A 21,116-nucleotide genomic window follows, 5' to 3' on the forward strand; every position below is an offset into this window, starting at 1 on the left:
TTGCTCTGAGGCAATGCGGAGTGAGGGGAGAGCCACTCTTTCTCAACCTACTTGACACTGCTGACTCTGGATTCTGACAACTTCCACACTCAAGGGACTGTCTAAGAAATGGGAAGCAAAGACTGGCAGCTATCAGATGATGGTGGCAGAGTTCCTCTTCCATCCAAGAGTTCAGGTGACAGGCTGCAGTCCTCCCTCTGTCCCCATCCCTCCCAGCCTCCACCTCAAACTTCTCCCTAGGTCCCACGGCCTTGTCTGGCTTTCCAGCTCATGGAGAAAAACCCTATGCACTTCTATCTCGAGCTTTCCCAGGCTCTACTTCATGGTCCTATCTCTGGAGGAAAAGGGTTGGGGGAAGCCAGCCCCACTGAGAAGGCCCCTGCCTGTGACCCTCATTTAGAAGCAGTGGAGGTAGCACCATGATGGTTGCAGCTCTGGCAGGGCAAGGGGCTGGGCACCTGCACCCTTCTCTGCTGATAAGGGTGTTTGTACAGTAGAGATGGAGTTGGGGTGGGGCTGGGTGGGACTGGGCACAGTGTTATCAATAGTGCCAGCCAGAGATCACAGGACAACTTGAAGGAGTATTATATTTATGTGAGCCTGTGTGTCTGTGTACGTGTGAGCCTGTGTGTCTGTGTACATGTGAGGCTGTGTGTCTGTGTACATGTGGGCCTGTGTGTCTGTGTACGTGTGAGGCTGTGTGTCTGTGTACGTGTGAGCCTGTGTGTCTGTGTACGTGTGAGCCTGTGTGTCTGTGTACATGTGAGCCTGTGTGTCTGTGTACATGTGAGGCTGTGTGTCTGTGTACATGTGAGCCTGTGTGTCTGTGTACGTGTGAGCCTGTGTGTCTGTGTACATGTGAGCCTGTGTGTCTGTGTACTTGTGAGCCTGTGTGTCTGTGTACTTGTGAGGCTGTGTGTCTGTGTACGTGTGAGCCTGTGTGTCTGTGTACGTGTGAGCCTGTGTGTCTGTGTACGTGTGAGCCTGTGTGTCTGTGTACGTGTGAGCCTGTGTGTCTGTGTACGTGTGAGCCTGTGTGTCTGTGTACATGTGAGCCTGTGTGTCTGTGTACATGTGAGCCTGTGTGTCTGTGTATTTGTGAGCCTGTGTGTCTGTGTACATGTGAGCATGGGCCACAGCTCACATGCAGAGATCACAGGACAAGTTGGAGAAATTGGTTTTTGCCTTAAATCATGTGGGTTCCAGGGATTAAACTCAGGCCACCAGCTTGGAGCAAGAGCCTTTTCCTCCCTAAACCAGCTCACCAGCCCCACCCCTTTCCCTGTATTTATGATAAAATGGAGTCAGAAGACACCTCAGGCTGGGAACATCTTCCTTCTCTTCCTTCTCACCCACTTTTGCCCTTCATGGTTGTCCAAATTCTGCGCTTTTTTTTTTTTTAATGGCTGGGGAGGGGTAGCAAAGATTCTGGCCTCCTTTTTAGTGAAGCTAGTCATCTACTGCAGCAAAACACTCTCTTTCTTCCAGTTCCTAATGCATTGCCCGGGGCTTCTCACTGTAGTCAAGTGCTTTGATCCTGGCTGTTGTTATTAATTTATGTTCTGTTGTTCCCAGTTTGTCCGGTGTGAACTCTGTGTGTGTGTGTGTGTGTGTGTGTGTGTGTGTTTACTAGAAGCCCTACTTCATGTGCACAGCCTCTCCAGACACCTGACAGGATACCCAGGTCTCAGTAATCCATTCATTTATCCTGTGTAGATGATGAATCCTCACAGAAGAGGGTAAGGCTGTTTATGGGGGAATTCCAAGGGGAAACCTTGGAATGGGATGAGGAGCCTGAAGCCTACTGTCCCATCCTGGGTGTCTCCCCTGCAGCTACCTGTACCCCTCCACTTCCACTTTGCTTTATAGACCCCTAAGCCTTCAGGGCTGATGCTGACCTACCACCACTACAGTAGTTACCTTGGCAGACTGGGCTCAGGCACTCTGCAGAGATGCTAAGCAGCTGAGTTGCTGGGGCTCATAGGCTAGGAACAAACCAAGAGTCAGTCTCTTGCACAGGCCCAGTCTCTGGAGCTGATGCCCTAGGCCTCAGTCATGGCATTCTGCAGACTCCACACACTCTGGTGAGTCCTGCCCAGGCCTCAGGTGAGGCTCCCCGCTTTCCTTCCCTCTTGCCTCCCTGTTGACCTCTGGCACCAGGCGCCGGTTCCTTGCCCCATTCCTACCAGCTTCTGTGGGCCACACCACACTCCCAAAACATTTCCAAGACAGGTCTCTTCAGAGGCCCCACAGCAGGTGGGACCCACAGGGGCTGCCTGGAGCGGAAACCTGTTATGGGGAGGCTTCAGCCCGGCCCCAAGTGCTTCACACACAGCCCTGAGATCCAGGGTTAGGGATCCTGGCAGCTGAGAGGAGCGACTTCCATCCAGTTACCTAAGCTAGACCTAGGTAGTATCTTCTTTTTGGTTTGTCTTCAGTGCCCTATCTAGGGCTCATGTTTTCTACACAAAGCTCACACAATACATGAAGAAGAGAAGCTAGGCTGAAGACCCAGCCCTATGGCCCTAAGGTTGTTCTATCTCTCTAGCCATCCACTGTGGCTAAGACAGCATAGTCTTGCCCTGTGACCTGTCTCACAGTGCAGGTATTACCATGGTGCAGGCTGCAAAGGCTGCAGATCAGGGGAAACCACCACCACCTAGATGCAGGCTTGTTATAACCCTTCCTCCATGCCACCAAGGCCACCCGGGGAAGCCCCAGAAATTATCAGTAAGCAGAAGGACCAAGGTCCCTGCAGGTGAGAGCCTTCATGTAGTTTCCATGGGAAAGGCCAGACAAGGTCAATGAGCAGGCATAGGCTAGGTTTGTACAGATGATAGTTTTCCAGATTCTGAGGTACAGGGACCAATCGTGGTTGACCGTCATGAACTCTGGGGTCACAAGCTGAAGACATGGTGTGGGTTGGTTGATGTAGGTGATTTTACAGATTCTGGACTATAGGGTCCAATCTTAGCTCTGGGGCTCTAGGGACCATTGGTCTGGGGTATAAGGGCCTCAGAGGACACCTCTAGGTGGTGTGACAGAGAAGACGACATTCTAAAGACTCATTTGTTCCTCTCATTGACTCTCAGACTATTGAAATAGTAGACCCCAGGGGACTGGAATTACCTCAGAATTCTCATCCCTTGAGAGAAGAAAGCCTAGAGCATGGACCAGCAAGAAGAGAAACTGTTCTAGAAAGAGACTTCCAATTTGTCATGCGACTTCACAGGAGAGGCGGTGATGGGTGGGACCGCACCTTACCCAGGGCTGCTGAATAATTTTGCTTCAAAGTTATGCATAACTTTGGCTTCTGCTTTAACCTCAACTTCAAATCACGACTAGAAAGATGGACTTGCTGGGGTCACTGGATATCTGTCCCCTTTCCCAGTGTGGCCATCTGCAGACTCCATTCTAGTGAGTCCAGCCCTCACCACTTCCTAGGCCTCAGATGAACCTTGGCACCTTCCTTCCCACCTGCCATCCCTTAGCCCATCCCTGAAGCTCCTGTGGACACACCTCATTCCTGGGACACTTCTGAGGCGGCACCTCAGAGGCCCCAGGGGCAGGACCTGCAAGGCAAAGGTCTTCAACACCCAATCTGGGGTAATTAGACATTCGCTCCTATCTCTCAGGGAAAGTTACATATCAGACGAAGCTGGGCTGGAAACACAGCATGGTGGCCTAGTGTTGCCTGGTTGCCCTAGATATACACCTGAAGAGACAATGCAGCCTTGTCCTGTGGCTCACGATGCAGACACTACCATGATTCAGGCAAGCAATTTAGCTTTTCAAAAAATTAAAAATTAAAAAAAAAAAACTTAAATCGCCTCCTCAGGGGCTGGAGTCCAAACTGAGCTTGTTGGGCACAGGCTCTGGCTCTAAGTCCAACAGTGCAATTTGATTAACAGTGATTATTAACGTGATGGGATTTAGAATCATCATGGAAATGAACCGGGTTGAGGTGGGTAAACCCAGCCTAATTCGAGGGAGCATCCTCCCACCGGCAAGGGTCTGAATAAAGCTCAGGAAGGAAGCTGAGCGCCAGCGTCCGTTGCTGAGTGTCCTCACTGCACACGCCAGCCAGCTCACACATCCGTCTTTCCCACCATGATGGACCTGAAACCAGGAACAAAAATAACCCCTTCTTCCTCACATGGTTTCCTGTCAGGTGTTTGAGCCAAGCACTGAGAAATGTCACTCATGCCGGTGGACTTCAGACTGGCCAGTCTGAACATAAATTGCAAACTCCCAGGTCACCGGTTCCTGAATAAGAGTTGGCTCCTCCCAAAAGGATAAGAGAGCCTCCAGATGTCAAGCTATCAGAATGAAACCATGTTCAGGATAGACATCTATTGTGGGCCGCTGGCTACAAAGAACAGGCTGCCTTAAGGGTCCCACTGCCCCTCTCAGGTAAGTGTGGCTTGAAGGTACTGGTCCTGGTGACCCCTGGCTCCAGTGCTGATGCAGACCGGGCAGCCCCAGGGTCCTCTGCACCCTCAGATAACCATCTCAAGGAACAGTGGAACAGGGCTCCATGCAGCTGCCCAGGCACCCATTTATTCGGTGTGTGTGTGGGGGGGGAGGGACAAACATGGACTCTGCCTGTGCTTGGCTGAGCATGCACACCCTGTATTGCTGAAGGAGAGCAGAACACAGAGAAGAGAGACCTGCAGTGGCAGAGAAGGTGGCAGTATCCCAGGCCCTGCTCATGTCCCTGCTCCGAATGTCCACCCACTCTGTCAGCAGCAAGAAGAGCATCTCTCAGGCCCACTCTGCCCAAATCTTGTTTAACAACCGCTCTGACATCTCCCAGTAATTCTAGCATCTCATTTTAAAATTCACAGCTCCATTATCGATGTTATTCCAAGGCAACCTGGGCCTTGTGTTTGAAGACCAGGCCCTAGATGTAGTCAGAGCAAAGTCAGAGGCCAACAGATCGAGAACAATACAATGGGCATTTTACTGGAGACTTACAGGCAAAGTATGTATGGGGCTGGGTGGCAGAAAACTGACCCCTGCAATTTCATCAGAATGAAGGGTTTAGAAAGTGACCAGAGAAAAAGCAATGCCAGTCAAGACCTGATTTATCTCAAATGGACTCCAGGGTCATCAAGCAAGTTCTGAGTGCTGATAGCAGAGTCTCCCCACATAAGGCTCCATGCCACCCTGAATGGTTTTGCCTCCGTTTGTTTGCTGGGAGACTATCTGAAGAAAACAGACCAGGTAGGTCGGTGCCTGCTGTGTGGTTAAGGCTCAGGAAGGCTACATCAGGCCAAGTTGTATTCATGCATGTGAACGCTCACCCAAAGTTTGTATGGTTCCTTGGTGGACAGAGCCCTCTGTGTTTCTGGAGGCCCTGTTCGTGATCACGGGTTCAAGTGCTGATATCTTCTTTGTGAGTCATGAATGCAGTATCATTCATACTGTAATTACAATCAACCAGAGACAGCAAACATCAGGCACACGTACAACCTGCCCACTTCTGCCTCCTAACTCAACTTCCTTAACCACTAGCATTAACATACAGGTTCCTCTCTGTGTTCCATGGGCTAATGAGAGTGTGAGTCACATGATTACATGGTGTAAAGAAGATAGACACGTGGAAGATAAGAAAAGATAGGTGGAGGCTAGAGAGATGGCTCAGTGGTTAAGAGCATTGACTGCTCTTCTGAAGGTCATGAGTTCAAACTCCAGCAACCACATGGTGGCTCACAACCATCCCTAAGGAGATCTGACTCCCTCTTCTGGAGTGTCTGAAGACAGCTACAGTGTACTTACATATAATAAATAAATAACTCTTTTAAAAAAAGAAAAGATAAGCCGGGCATGGTGGCACACGCCTTTAATCCCAGCACTCGGGAGGCAGAGGCAGGTGGATCTCTGAGTTCGAGGGCAGCCTGGTCTACAAAGTGAGTTCCAGGACAGCCAGGGCTATACAGAGAAACCCTGTCTCGAAAAACCAAAAAAAGAAAAGAAAAGAAAAGATAGATGATAAAGAGAAGATGGATGGATAATCTACAAACAGATGAGAAAGATAAATAGAAATTGTGGTGGTTTGAACGAAAATCCCCATAAGGTCATATGTTTGAATGCTTAGCTGTCAGGTAGTGGAACTGTTTGGGAAGGATTAGGAGGCATGGCCTTACAGGAGAAGGTGTATCGCTGGGGGTGGGCTTTGAGGTTTCAAAAGACCACATCAGGACCGGTCCCCCCTCCCTCTGTGTGTGGGTGTGTGTATGTGTGTGTGTGAGAGAGAGAGAGAGAGCTGCTGTCTGTAGATGAGGATATAAAGTTCTCAGCTATTACTCCAATACCATACCTTTCTCCTTCCTGCCAAGATGACAGCCCTCTGAAACTGTGAGCAAGCCCATGATAAAATGGTTGTTTGTTTGTTTGTTTGTTTGTTTGTAATATTTAAGAGTTGTCTTGTTCATGGTGTCTCTTCACGACACAACAGTGACTAAGAAGGAGATAAAATGACAGATATACAGAGGGGTGACATGTAGCTTAATGAGGCTTTCCACTACTGTGGCAAACACCTGAGAGGAATAGTTCAAGGAGGAAGGCTGTGTTTCCACTCACAGTTGTAGCAGTTTATGGTCGCTGGCTTCAAACAGTTCTTGGGAGATGCCAGACAGGTGTAGAGGAACAGGTGAGCCTGAAACACAGCATTTGGCCTGACGGGCAGTCACTCCCATGAGGTGATGGGAGATATTCAAAGAATCCTATTGGAAAGGATGCCCACAGAAACACCGGAGCCAGAAAATAAGGCAATAATGAAACCAATCACCAAGCAGGATGAAAAAACCTGTGGTTGCTGTGATATTATCAAGGGTGACTGCACCTCCTGCCAGTGGAAGCCCCTCACCAAGTGACTATGTGGCATGCATGAGAACATAGTTAACTTGGAGCAATCACTATCACTCTCACAGGACAGACAAATGTTTAATAAGACACAAGACAGAGACAGAACATATAACAAAAATATTTATTTTCAGGTTTTTTGTTTGTTTTTGTTTTTGTTTTTGTTTTTTTTGAACAGGGTTTCTCTGTGTAGCCCTGGCTGTCCAGGAACTCACTTTGTAGACCAGGCAGGCCTTGAACTCAGAAATCTGCCGGCATCTGCCTCCCGAGTGCTGGGATTAAAGGCATGTGCCACCACGCCCAGCAAATATTTATTTTCTATAAGTTATAAATTCATGCAAAGCCAGGGGGATAGTTCAATCGCTACAGTACATGCTCCGCAGCATAAGGACCTGTGTTCTTGAAGCTAAGTTTATCCACAGGATCCACTTTAAACGCTTGGCATAGTACCTTAATCCCAACACCAAGAAGACAGAGCCAAGGAGATATCCGGGGCTCAGGGCTCAATGGTAGGCTAATGTAGCCAAATTGGTGAAGTCCAGATTAGCTCAAGATGGCTAGCTACTAAGGGACAAGTGTCAAAGGCCAGCTCGGACTGGTCAGGTACACTGAGGAGAGGTGTAGAGTCAGAGATTGATCAATCCCTCCGCAGACTTTTCTCTGAGCATGTAAATCCTCTGGGGCAGGTGAAACAGTGAGAGGGTAAAACTTGATTTTCCCTAGGCTGATAGAAAAATGGGGTAAACACACACACACGAGAAGAATAGAAAGCACTGGAGCCCCACTCCCCACCCCTCAGTTTGCAGGATCATGTAGGTAATCACAGTGTTATTTGGAAAGCAGAGGTAGAAGGGTCAACATCCAGGACACAGTGAGAAGACCAAACCTAAGGATAATAGATGAGAAGAATGAAGATTTTCAACTTAAAGGGCCAATAAATATCTTCAATAAAATTATAGAAGAAAACTTCCCATACCTAAAGAAAGAGATGCCCATGAACATACGAGAAGCCTACAGAACTCCAAGCAGATGGACTAGAAAAGAAATTCCTCCCGACACATAATAATCAGAACAACAAATGCACTAAATAAAGATAGAATGTTAAAAGCAGTAAGGGAGAAAGGTCAAGTAACATATAAAGGCAGGCCTATTAGAATTACACCAAACTTCTCACCAGAGACTATGAAAGCCAGAAGAGCCTGGACAGATGTTATATAGACACTAAAAGAACACAAATGCCAGCCCAGGCTTATACCCAGCAAAACTCTCAATTACCATAGATGGAGAAACCAAAGTATTCCATGACAAAACCAAATTCACACAATATCTTTCCACAAATCCAGCCCTTCAAAAGGATAATAAATGGAAAACACCAACACAAGGAGGGGAATTACACCCTAGAAAAAGCAAGAAAGTAAATCAAGAAACCTAAAAGAAGATAGCCGCACCAGGCAGTGGTGGCGCACACCTTTACTCCCAGAACTTTGGAGGCAGAGGCAGGCGGATTTCTGAGTTTGAGGCCAGCCTGGTCTACAGAGTGAGTTCCAGGACAGCCAGGGCTACACAGAGAAACCCTGTCTTGAAAAAAAGAAGAGAAAGAGAGAGAGAGAGAGAGAGAGAGAGAGAGAGAGAGAGAGAGAGAGAGAGAGAGAGAGAGAGAGAGAGAGAAAATTAAAGAGAAAAGAAAAGAGAGAGAAAAAAAGAAAATAGCCACAAGAACAGAATCCCAACTCTAACAACAAAAATAACAGGAAGCAACAATTACTTTTCCGTAATACAAATGGGACCTCATAAAATTGCAAAGCTTCTATAAAGCAAAAGACACTGTCAAGACAAAAAGACCACCAACAGATTGGGAAAGGATCTTTACCAATCCTAAATCTGATAGGGGACTAATATCCAATATATACAAAAAATTCAAGAAGGTGGACTCCAGAAAATCAAATAACCCTATTAAAAAATGGGTACAGAGCTAAACAAAGAATTCTCAACTGAGGAATACCAAATGCTGAGAAGCACCTAAAAAAATGTTCAACATCCTTAATCATCAGGAAAATGCAAGTGAAAACAACCCCGAGATTCCACCTCATACCCATCAGAATGGCTAAAATAAAAAATTCAGGTGACAGCAGATGCTCGCAAGGATGTGGAGAAAGAGGAACACTCTTCCACTGCTGGTGGGATTGCAAGCTGGTACAATCACTCTGGAAATCAGTCTGGTGGTTCCTCAGAAATTGGACATAGATTGGACCGGAAGATCCAGCAATACCTCTCTTGGGCACATTCCCAGAAGAGGTTCCAACTGGTAAGAAGGACACATGCTCCACTATGTTCATAGCAGCCTTATTTATGATAGCCAGAAGCTGGAAAGAACCCAGATGTCCCTCAACAGAGGAATGGATACAGAAAATGTGGTACATTTACACAATGGAGTACTACTCAACTATTAAAAAAACAATGAATTTATGAAATTCTTAGGCAAATGGATGAATCTGGAGGATATCATCCTGAGTGAGGTAACCCAGTCACAAAAGAACACACATGATATGCACTCACTGATAAGTGGATATTAGCCCAGAAACCTAGGATACTCAAGATACAATTTGCAAAACACATGAAACTCAAGAAGAAGGAAGACCAAAGTGTGGATACTTCATTCCTTCTTAGAATGGGGAACAAAATGCCCATGGAAGGAGTTACAGAGTCAAAGTTTGGAGCTGAGATGGAAGGAAGGACCATCCAAAGACTGCCCCACCTGGGGATCCATCCCATAAACAACCACCAAACCCAGACACTATTGCATATCCCAGCAAGATTTTGTTGACAGGACCCTGATATAGCTGTCTCTTATGAGGCTATGACAGTGTCTGGCAAATACAGAAGTGGATGCTTAGTCATCTATTGGATGGAACACAGGGCCCCCAATGAAAGAGCTAGAGAAAGTACCCAAGGAGCTGAAGGGGTCTGCAACCCTATAAGAGGAACAACAATATGAACTAACCAGTAACCCCCAGAGCTGTGTCTCTAGTTGCATATGTAGCAGAAGATGGCCTAGTCGGCCAACAGTGGGAGGAGAGGCCCTTGGTCTTGCGAATATTATATGCCCCAGTACAAAGGAATGCCAGGGCCAGGAAGCAGGAGTGGGTGGGTTGGGGAGCAGGGCAGGGGTAGTGTACAGGGACTTTTAGGATAGCATTTGAAATGTAAATGAAAAAATATCTAATAAAAAAAAGAAGGGTCAAGTTTAAGGCTTACCCAAGATACAGAAGGAGTCCACAGTTGGCCCAGATGATCATGTGACTTTGCCTCAGGTAAAAGAATCTTGAGAATACAGCTCAGAAATAAAAGCACTTGCCTGACACAGGCAAGATTCCAGCCCCAGAAATGTCAAAGTAAAGTCTATAATAATGCCATGTTCATGACTCCTCACATGTACCCCGGCCCCAGGAGGCAGTGCTCAGCAGCCCTCTGACTAAGCAGGCCTAGGTTTAACATTTCCAGGACAGGCAGAGGCCTAGGTTATAGGCTGAGCTGGTTAGGCTAGGTTACAGGCCTAGGCAGAGCTGTTATAAGCTGACTGGAAGAGCTGGGAAGTAAGACATAGGGTCAGTGGTAGCTGTCACTAGTATAGACTTTGGATCACCACCTCTTAGTGTTTGGTTGGGAGAAGATGCACCCATTTAACACTAAGAATGGCAAAGCAGCTGGGCATATTGGTGCATGCCTTTAATCCCAGCACTCAGGAGGCAGAGGCAGGAGGATTTCTGAGTTCGAGGCCAGCCTGGTCTACAAAGTGAGTTCCAGGACAGCCAGGGTTACACAGAGAAACCCTGTCTCGAAAAAACAAAAAAAAAAAAAAAAAAAAAAAAAAAGAATGGCAAAGCAACTCCTAGACCCTGGGCCATGACCACATATCCACTGTTGTGTGATGATGAACCAGCCAGGGCATCTGCCATGTCCCAATAGCATATGGAAACTTCCCACCAACGTCTCCTCGGTGTCTTGTCACCCAGAATTTGTTCAGTTGGAGGCTGTCTCCTCCTCGGTCTCAGCAAACCCAACCTCGGTGACTGGAAACCTGATGGTGTTCTCCTGTTGTTCCTGCTGCCAAAGAAACGCAAGGTAAACTCCTGCCTCTCAGACACCAAGCAGGGGACTACATGGCTCTTGGGAACATGTAACGCTTAGCTGTAGACTATGGAGTTGGCTTCCATAAGCATATGCCAGTTGGAACTTCCTCCCCGACCCAGTTATACCTGGAAAGGCTCCAGCTCCTTGGCCACTGAGCCTGTAACACAAGAACATCAAGTCATGGGAGAGGCTGAAGCAAGAGGGGAGGGAGACGGGCACACAGCAATGAAAAACCCACATTCTGGGATTCCAGCTGTGTGATCTACCTCCCAAGTCTGACCCTCTCTAACAGAAGAAGTGAGCTTTGGACATGTGTCAAAACCCACAGGAGGCCCACCAGGTAAAAGAACAGATCCCTGCCCACATTCCTGGAGGCCAAAGAGTTGGGGAACCTGCTCACTACCATGAGCGGGGGCTTAACTTGGGCAGAAAGGGGCATAGGCTACCTGGCCCACCTGCAGAGCCTAGGAAAGAGGCCTCCTGCGCTAGGAGCACCCAGGGTTGAGCACACAGAGGTATGCTTCCTCACTGGCAGAGAGTAGCCTGCCTGGCCATTGTTTTTTGACTCCCTAAAGCATAGACCAGAGCTTCCCAGGTCTGATTTGGTCTACAAGCTGGTCTCTAGAGCTCAGCTCAGCAGGACACAGATGAGACTGGACAATGAAAGGAAGGAAAGAAGGGAGAGAGGGAGGGGAGAGGGAAGAATGGAGGGTCCTCGGGAGGCCACCTGAGAGCTGGGCTCTGAGGAAGGGCTCTACCACTAGCCACTGTAGATCCAGACTCTACAAAGACCCTGGGACCCCTCCTGGAGTCCTGAGCCCCAGAAGATGGGTTGTTGCTCACTGGTGTGCAGGTGTCTTCGCGTGCAGATGAGGAATCCAGCTATCCCAGCTCCCACTATCACAAGTGGCAAAAGGATGGACACAACGTAGTAGACGACCTGGGAGGAGCAGGTGGTGTCTGTGCTGTTGGTCCCACGTCTTACTTCCTGTTGAAATGCACTGCAGCTAGGAGAGAGCAGCCATGGGACAGGGTGGGAAACCTACGCCGTGGAGACAGGTCAGCAGACTGGGCAATGTCGGGGAGCGAGGCAGGGTCCATGCAACTCAGAGCCTATCGGCTGGTACAACAGCTCTGAGATAGGACTCAGGTCTGTTACAGATTTCAAAGCCTTTATGGGGAAATGGAGAAAGGAGGGGGGCTGAAGGAGCAGGGTAGAAATGGAAGCCAAAAAGAAGAGGAGGAGGGAAGGAGGGAGTGAGAAAGGGAGGGGTGCTGGTGTCAAAGCTGGGGACTGACTGACCTCAGTGAAGAGAGATGAGATAGAGAAGATGAGCTGATGTCCTTCTCTGGGCATCACCCAAGGAAACCTAGCTATCTTCAGAGATCCCAAGCTCTCAGGTTAGCTCTAAGGTCTGAGATCCATACTGAAGGGATCCTGGCTCAGGTGGAGAAGGGGCCTCACCAGAGAACATCATGATGGTGGTTTGAATGAAAATGGCCCCCCACAGGCTCATAGGGAGTGGCACTATTAGGAACATCTCCTTGTTGGGGTAGATGCGGACTTTTGGAGGAAATGTGTCATGGGACTTTGGGGTTTCAGATGCTCAAGCCAGCCCCAGTGTCACTCTCTCTTCTTGCTGCCTGCCGATCCAGATGTAGAACTCCCAACTGCATCTCTAGCACCATGTCTTCCTGTGTGTCACCATGCTTCCCTCCATGATGACAATGGGCTAACCCTCTGAACTGTAAGCCAGTCCCAATTAAATGTTTTCCTCTGTAAGAGTTGCTGTGGTCATGGTGTCTCTTCACAGCCATAGAAACCCTGACTAAGACAGCCCTTACAATCAGCACCCCAGCCCCAACTACAGAAATGTAGGGAAGTCCCATACCCTTGACTTCTTGGTCCTACAGTCATAGAGTGGGAACTGGCCACAGCCTGTGGAATCCTAGCTAAGGCTCCATATTGCTCTGCCTACCCAGGATGCAGCTCAGCTGGGTTTGGCTACTCATCTTCCAGAGGGAGAGTAGTCCTTTCCCCAGCATGCTAGTCACCTACTTGGTCCAGGGCAGGCATTCCTCCTGAGTCCCTCCAAGTGAGAAGGTCCCTGTTAGGCAGTCAGCACATACAGTGTCCTGGTCGTGAGTCCCTGGGAAGTGAAGAGGGGCAAACAGAGGAGTACTGGGTTCAGGCTTGCAGGAATCTGGGCTTCCCTGGAGTGGGGCCTGGGAGCTGTCTGTTCTGGAGCCTCACAACCCATAATACTCTGTAGCTGGTAGAGGGAGCTGTGGTGGTAGATGGCACTGTGAGACTGTGTGAGAAGGGGCTGGGTAGTTTTAGGGCATCCTGGACATGGAAAGGGCCTGATGTAATAACCCAGGGGTCTTCAACCCACACACCCTTTGGGTAGCCTGGCCAGATGCCAGGCAGAAGGCAAAGGCAGCCCTCACATTTAGGTGAATAGTGGGGTTGGGCAGAGTTTACAAGTCTGGCTCCCGTGAAGCATTGGAGCTGAGGTGGAATAGCTGAGGTTAGACCCGATGTTGGATAGCTGAGGTTAGACCAGAAGTGGGAGCCAACGGAGAGGTTCCAGCTCCCCTTTGTTTTCTCTGCCCTCTGTCCTCTTCCTGACTCTTACCAGAAAACCTTTCTGGATCTTCCAGATTCTTTGAGTTCAGCTTTTCCCTGCCCCCCTGTGCTCCCCTCTCCCCTCCTGTCATGCCAACCTATAGCACTCTTTCCTCTCTTGCTGCCAGGACTGGTCTGGGGTGGGTGCCCTAGGGTTGGCCAAGATTTCTCCTCTGCTCCTTTCTGAAATCCTGAAGCTGGAGGTTTTCTAGACCCTAGGCAGCGGGCTTACTGGAACAAGGGTGGCCTCCGAAAAGAACCTTCAGTTAGACAGCTCACCTCTCTTCTCTACCCTCTGCCCTGGAGGGCAGGTGGTGTGCTGCAAGCATGTGGAACAGTGGCTCCCATCCTGGTTCTCACAGAAGTAGCCTGGGATGCATCTGCACACAGTGTCCTTCCAGCTGGAGCACTCCTGCCAGGTCAGCAGGCCCATGTCTGCCATCAGAGACAAGGCCATGGGAGCACCAGCACGGGATTTGGGGGAGCACCCTTCCTCCAGTCGTCCCAGTGTACCCGGGTCGGATTCTGCACAGCTTCACTTGCCAGAGGCTACCTACCACCTGCACATGTGGTACCAGGTTTGTCCTATAGGGGGAGCCAGGCATAGCACAATGGCTCTGAGCAGGGGGCTTGGTTGAGGGCTGATAGGGTCACAGAGTGGTTTGATGCCCAGGACCTGGGTTTTGACCAAGTCTGAATTGTCCTTGCCTCTGTTTTCTCCCACTCCAGGAAGCAGGACTTCCAATCTATGTGCCCATAGCCCTGGAAGTGTGGAGTTGGTAGGCTCTGCCATCCAGCAGAGTGCCCTGGTGACTCTTGGGATCTCAGTATCCCGTCCATGGGAATCAGCAGTCTTCGGCCTCCAGGTCTGAGCCGACTGTGTATGGGAATTGTGCGAATAGGTACAGAGTCACTCTGACCCCATGAGGGCACTCTGTGTGAGTATAGAGGTTCCCCTTCTATAAGGGTGAGGTCATCTCCATTTGCACACTGTGATAGACACGGGGTCACCCTCAGTAAGGGGTGAGGACAACCCTCCTCACACACTATGAGTAAGTACGGGGTTATCCTTGTGGGGAGTGTGAGGCCGCCCGATTTATTGCGGGCACTGTAATAAATCCAGAGTCACCCAAGGCTAGTGTATGGAGAGCGTGGGGCTATGGTGGGAACAGAAGCGCTGGCTACCTTACAGCTTCGAATATTCCAGGACCTGTGTCCCCATCCAAATCTGCCCAGGCCCAGGCAGCCATCAGTCTACGAGTGAGCTTTTCCTGGGTTCCTTCATATGAAGGGAAAAATATATATATATAATGGCCACATTGATCCCCAGTGATGTCCCAACGCATGTAAGAGTTCCTTCACGGGCAGGGAAACTGAAGCAGGAAAGAACCTCTCATTACCCACATGAACCAGATAGACAGGGAGAAAAAGAAGCAGGCAATAGAATCTCAGTGATGGGGATGGGGGGGGGGAGGGGAGACACACCCTGAGAACCTGCCCACAATAGCAGGAAGGTCAGGCTGCGGTTCCCTCCATGAGTTGCCCTCTTCTAGAACCAATGCCTGAGCCTAAGTGCTCCAGCAGACCCCACCTCCACCTCCTCAGGTGCTCCTACCTGGATCACAGACTCCGCAGGGCAGACACTTGCTCAGGCCATTTGCATGGGCGGTATATGTCTGTGGGGGACAGGGGGCACACACTGTGCCTGTATGCTCACTGCAGACCTGCTTCACATGGTAACCTGCAGCCAGGACCCACAGTTCCTCAGCAGGGTTGGGGGTTAATCCACAGAAACCTTCCCTTCCCTGTACCCTCACATGGGTCTAGCAAGTATGGCACCAACCACAACTAAAGCCCCACAGGACTTGTTGGCCTTCTGTCTGCCCTCTATGAACAATTCAGAAACACAGAGATGGGGCTTCCTAAATCCCTTAGAACTGGCTCTGACCCCAGCCCACTTTCAGTCTCAGTCTCTGGTTATAAAGCCTGCCCTACCCCCCGGGCCCACCCCAGGCAGTGAACTTCAAAGGTTCCAGACACCGAGGACTATCCCTGAACTGAACACTGTACAGCCGTTGGACTGAGGACCCAGAGGCCCAGAGGCTCAGGACAGGAGTTCCTCCCTGGCACAGCACTTCCTCCTGGGAACTCCCACCTGGGTTGCACATGGGGCAGCACTCGTCTCCCACAAGGAACTCCTCCTGTCTGCATGAGGGCTGGGCAGAGATGCGCTGCAGCAAGTTCAAAAGGAAGACACAAGGCACCTGGGAGAGGAGATGAGTGCTGGAGGAGAGGACTACCTCCATCGCTATGGCTCTCCCTCCCCAACCCCCCCACCAGGCTGGTCCAGGCCCTCAGTGCATGCTCTGCTTCTTGAAGTGAGGAAACAGCACAACTTCAGTGTCTCTGTAGGAGGGGCTCGGGCCCAGGCCTGCTTAACCTACCTTCTGCCTTCATTGCCTGACAGTGTAAGACCTGAGAGGCAGCAGGGTCAGCTGGGGCTGGGAACAGGCTCTTCAGAATCCTAGGGACAGCTGACTGATGGTTAGTATATCCTACTTGAGCAAACAGGATAGACACTCTGTCTGGCTCCTGCTAGCCTGCCCTGATCTCTGTCTCCACTCTGTGAGGGTGCTTATCCTCAGGGACAGAGATACCTATGGTTGGCCTCTTGCTACAGGGCCTGTCCAGAGACAGCCAGGGTTCTGCCAAGGGCTACTATGCTCATAGCACCACCTCCTGCCCTTTAAAGAGAGCCATAGTAGGTGTCTGTGAGTGGAGGCCCGGGAGTGGAGGGGCAGAGGCCTGCCTTCCTGTAGCCTCCCAACCTGAGGTTGTTATCAATTATCTCCAGAGATTTGCAGATCCAAGCAGCATAAAGCCCCGTGAGCTAGCTGCCCAGACAGAGCTAAGGGACAGGAAATGTCTGGGGTGGGCTGTGGCTGGAGTTGGGCCGGAAGGAGCTTGGAGGCTGTAAAGGGCTCGGGAACTCACCAGCCTGAAGGTGTTGTCTGTAGGGGCCTGGCTCCAGGGTGCCGACCCCCATCCTGGGAGAGGTTCCATTTTCTTGATCAAGAAACTTCAGGCCAAGAGCCCCATGGGCTCTGAACCTCCTCACACACTCTCATGAGCCTTGGCAAGGAAAAGTGAAAATGAAAGAAAAAATAGTCTCTCTGACTGAAGTCTGTTAGAGGCAGATGGAGCACATTAAGTACACACGGGGCGTGGTGCTGGGAGGGCCCTAAAGTCCAAACAGAGCCTCAGCTTCAGACTCCATACAGGGACACTAGCAAGTTTTCCCAGCCTGTATATATACCCTCTGGAAGTATGTCTGTCTCCCAGGTCACTACAAACACCTCGGTGCTTACCTTGAATTTTCTGACAGACAAACTGAAATAGGAACCTCTCAGCCTCAGGGAACTGGGAACTTGATCTTTTGACCTACCTCCCAACTCACCCCTCTCACCGGACCCTCCCCCTTTAAGCTTCCAGTCACTTCCCAGACACCACGTCAGGGTTATCCCCATTACCAATTTATCACTGCCCGCTTCTTCAGCCTATACGCTTCTGAGCACATTCGGCGCTAGGAACAGGAGCCAGCCTTCTTTATCTTCTAAGGGTGAAGCAGGGTTTCTTATCATCTTTGAGCAGGCTATGGGCTTCTCTAACTGGCCCCTGAGCGGGACTAGGCGGAGCAGACTAATTTTCCTTTTGCAGATGAGGATGGGGGCTTTGAGTAGGACTACAGGGTAGTATGCTGGGCTTCCTCAGCCCACAGACTGGCTGAGGTCATGGGGTGGGGGCCTACTACAGACCTAGGCTGTTGAGAGCTTTTGGTGCTTCTAGGAATCTGGCATCTGTCACTGGGCTCAGACAAAGAAGTCGGCATGTCAGAAACAATGACCACGGGGCTTTGTTTACTGCTTTGCTGACCACTTAACGTTAGCCTTGTGTCATCCTTGCGCTTACTACTTGTCACATCCTTGGTCACTCTCTTGTGTGGTCTCCTTGTTTACTACTTGTTTACTTGGTTGCTTTGTCTTTGATCTAAGAACTGACCATGGGTTTTGTTTGTTTGTTTTTGTTTTGTTTTGTTGCATAAACCTAGAATGATATAAAAGCAGGCGGGAGAGAAACAGCTGCTTCAGCCGCGGTACGGGCTGGAGTCAGGTTATAGTGTTGTCTGTTTTCTTTTTCAATACTCACTCCCTCCCTTGAGACCCTGTTGACTGGCTGAGCTGGCTTGGTCACGAGGCTCCAAAGAGAAATAAGGAACCCCAAAGGCGCACAGAACATGAAGCTCCTCCAAGATTCTTTGACCAGGGCTACTGTGCGTCTCTCAACCCCTCGACTGACCGTTAAAACTAACCACAAATTATTGCTCCAGCTGAATCGGTCACCACCCTCATAGGTTTGGCTGGCCCTGGACTGATTTCCCTCATAGCTGGGACCTGCCCACACCCAGAACAACACACCCTGTTCCAATGAACCCTGTGAGCCAGGCTAGAGGACACCTGGCCCTGACCCAACGACAGCTCTCTCTGGGTTTTGACTCTGAGTTTTGGTTACTATTGTAGTGATGAAACACCATAACCAAAAGCAACATGAGGAAGCGAGGGTTGGTTGGGTTACACTTCCACATTGTAAGTTACCAGAGGAAGTCAGGAAAGGAACTCAAAAAGGGCTGATGCCTAGAGACAGAAACTGATGCAGAGGCTATGGAGGGATGCTCCTTACTGGCTTGTTATCCATGACTTATTCAGCCTGCTTTCTTATAAAATTCAGGACCACAAGCCCAGGGATGGCACCACTCACAATGAGCTGAACCCTCCCCATCAGTCACTAATTAGAAAATGCCTTACAGCCTGATCTTACGGGCTGTAAGTCCCTCCTTTCAGATGAGTCTAGCTTGTGTCAAGTTGACATGAAACTAGCCAATGTTCTAGTCCACAGTCCTCCAGAATCCCACCCCAAAGGGACACAGAAGAGTATGCCGTATGTTACAGAGGCTGTTCCACACAGCCATCTGTGTGCCTCTGTAGTAGACAATGCAGAGTGGACAGCCTCTGACAGTCCAACACAGTGATGTGGGGGTATCTAGTGAGGAGGCAGATATTTTACCCCATCCCACAGATGAATACTGGGAAATGGCCAAAGCCCCACAGCTCATAGGTACCTCAGAACACACAGAAGGCTCTGGACTGCAAGCATGTTTCCATATCTGTGGGCTCTCAGAGACATGCCCCAGGGTGGGAAGCCAGAGGATTCTGATGAGGTAGGTGAGATCCCTGAGCCTGGTACAGCCCCACAAGACCTCCACTAGGCTCCCAAGCCACCATTCCCAGTGATGCACAATCCAAGATCATCATCCTCTTGGGAAATCAGGAGCAAGATACAGGACTTACAGACATCATGTAGTGCATGGCTGAGTGGGAAATACCCAGTTGTCCATCTGTACTGGCTAGTTTTGTGTCAACTTGACACCGCTGGAGTTACCACAGAGAAAGGAGCTTCAGTTGAGGAAATGCCTCCATGAGATCCAGCTGTAAGGCATCTTCTCAATTAGTGATCAAGGGGGAAAGGCCCCTTGTGGGTGGTGCCATCTCTGGGTTGGTAGTCTTGGGATCTATAAGAGAGCAGGCTGAGCAAGCCAGTAAAGAACATCCCTCCATGACCTCTGCATCAGCTCCTGCTCCCTGACCTGCTTGAGTTCCAGTTTTGACTTCCTTTGGTGATGAACAGCAGCATGGAAGTGTAAGCCGAATAAACCCTTTCCTCTCCAACTTGCTTCTTGGTCATGATGTTTGTGCAGGAATAGAGACCCTGACTAAGACAAATTGGTACCAGCAGAATGGGGTATTCCTGTGACAACCTGACCATGTTTTGGGGAGGACTGTGGAAGGACTTTGGAACTTTGGGCTTGAAGATCCATTCGCTGTTAAGAGCTCTGTCAGATGTTGTATAGGAGCTCGGAAGATAATGTTGAGAACAGTGTAGAAGATGGAGGTCTGGTTTGTGAAATTTCAGAGGGAAAATTAAAGACTCTTTTCAGGGCCATTTCTGTTTTGATTATGAAGATTCTGTGGTTCTGGTTAGCTGGAGCTGAAGAATCAGCTGTGATTAACAAGATACCAGAACTACTAAAGCAAAAACTTTGCATTACTGGAACAATTGAGGCTGGTTAGCTGGAGCTAAGAAATTAGCGGTGATTAAGAAGAGACCAGCATCGTTGAGGTGACGTCTTCTGGGAAGTGTTTTCTGAAAGCACAAAGAGGCTGTGTTCCAGAGATGGCCAAGGTTGTACTCCTGCTGCAGCGGGACTTGGTAATATGTAAGGGTCACCCAGGTGGTACTGGTTTTGAAGGCATGAAGGGGTCACAAAGAGCAGCTGAGGCTCGACACTGTGAGAGGCCATGGAAGGCCATTGGTGAAGGTGCAGCCGCAGTTGCAATTGAAGGCCCAGGACTGAAGGGGTCATGCAGTGTTTTGGAGATGCCAGTACCATGAGATGACCACCAAGAGCAGCAGCAGCAGTGGAGTACAGGCATCTGGAGCCTAGAGGACGACACGTGTGCTAAAAAGGGCATGGCTGGAGAAGTGACCCAAGCCCTTGGAGGAGTCCAGAAGATTGTGAGTTGGATCCCAGACATTGGACGGTTGGAGATTGATTTTTGCTTTTGATTGTGTCTGTGCCCTGATATTTTCCCTCTTGAAGGTAGAAACTATTTTAGTAGAGCCCACAGTTAAGAGACTTTTAATTGTAAAAAGACTTTGGATTTTAAAAGAGATGGATATTTTAAAGAGATTGAAATTTTAAGAATATGTAAAGACTGTGGGATGTTTAAAGTTGTTTAGACCTTGGGGATGAATAAGAATGTAAGGGTTGAGGCTTACTAGTGATGTGTTTGTGTGTCAAGTTGACAAGGGGTCAATTGTACTGGCTAGTTTTGTGTCAACTTGACACAGCTGGAGTTACCACAGAGAAAGGAGCTTCAGTTGAGGAAATGCCTCCATGAGATCCAGCTGTAAGGCATCTTCTCAATTAGTGATCAAGGGGGAAAGGCCCCTTGTGGGTGGTGCCATCTCTGGGCTGGTAGTCTTGGGATCTATAAGAGAGCAGGCTGAGCAAGCCAGGAGAGGCAAGCCAGTAAAGAACATCCCTCCATGACCTCTGCATCAGCTCCTGCTCCCTGACCTGCTTGAGTTCCAGTCTTGACTTCCTTTGGTGATGAACAGCAGCATGGAAGTGTAAGCCGAATAAACCCTTTCCACCCCAACTTGCTTCTTGGTCATGATGTTTGTGCAGGAATAGAAACCCTGACTAAGACACCATCCCTCCACCACCGGACACAAGCATATAAGCCTTGGGTCTGTGTCCCCTAGATGTTATCCATGGTGAATATGGACCTAAACAGAGTGTCTTCATTGAGATGTTCTCTGAGGCCCATTTCTACTCCTTATAACTCTTCAACCTCTGAAAGATTACTGT

The 21,116-nt window shown here is 49.4% G+C and overlaps 1 protein-coding gene across 7 annotated transcripts; it reads right to left on the bottom strand.

Moving 5' to 3' along the window:
* Positions 1–7,130: 7,130 nt before the first annotated feature.
* On the bottom strand, positions 7,131–17,264 carry Tnfrsf14 (tumor necrosis factor receptor superfamily, member 14 (herpesvirus entry mediator)). Of its 7 annotated transcripts, none has more exons than XM_006538831.4 (9): positions 17,158–17,264; positions 16,622–16,759; positions 15,783–15,891; positions 15,243–15,368; positions 13,907–14,062; positions 13,058–13,148; positions 11,842–12,005; positions 11,124–11,155; positions 7,131–10,968 (listed from the first exon to the last, which is right to left on the bottom strand). In XM_006538831.4, the coding sequence occupies exons 2-9, from the start codon at positions 16,688–16,690 to the stop codon at positions 10,888–10,890; spliced, it is 828 nt and encodes a 275-aa protein (XP_006538894.1). In that variant the 5' UTR covers positions 16,691–16,759; positions 17,158–17,264; the 3' UTR covers positions 7,131–10,887. The 7 variants fall into 7 exon arrangements, with proteins under 7 accessions (XP_006538894.1, XP_006538893.1, XP_011248546.1 ...); XM_006538830.2 differs by having other exon boundaries at positions 7,131–10,971; XM_011250244.2 differs by lacking the exon at positions 17,158–17,264 and adding an exon at positions 16,996–17,091 and having other exon boundaries at positions 7,131–10,971.
* Positions 17,265–21,116: the final 3,852 nt, after the last annotated feature.

Source organism: Mus musculus, chromosome 4, assembly GCF_000001635.26.
Source record: "Mus musculus strain C57BL/6J chromosome 4, GRCm38.p6 C57BL/6J".
In the NCBI taxonomy this organism is placed as follows: domain Eukaryota; kingdom Metazoa; phylum Chordata; class Mammalia; order Rodentia; family Muridae; genus Mus; species Mus musculus.

Coding starts and splice junctions, on each gene's coding strand:
- Tnfrsf14 (XM_006538830.2), bottom strand. CDS start 16,690: ATGGAACCTCTCCCAGGATGGGGGTCGGCACCCTGGAGCCAGGCCCCT. Junction 15,369..15,782: donor CTGCCCCATGTGCAACCCAG/GTGGGAGTTCCC, acceptor TCCTGGCTGCAG/GTTACCATGTGAAGCAGGTC. Junction 10,972..11,123: donor AGGAGCTGGAGCCTTTCCAG/GTATAACTGGGT, acceptor TTTCTTTGGCAG/CAGGAACAACAGGAGAACAC.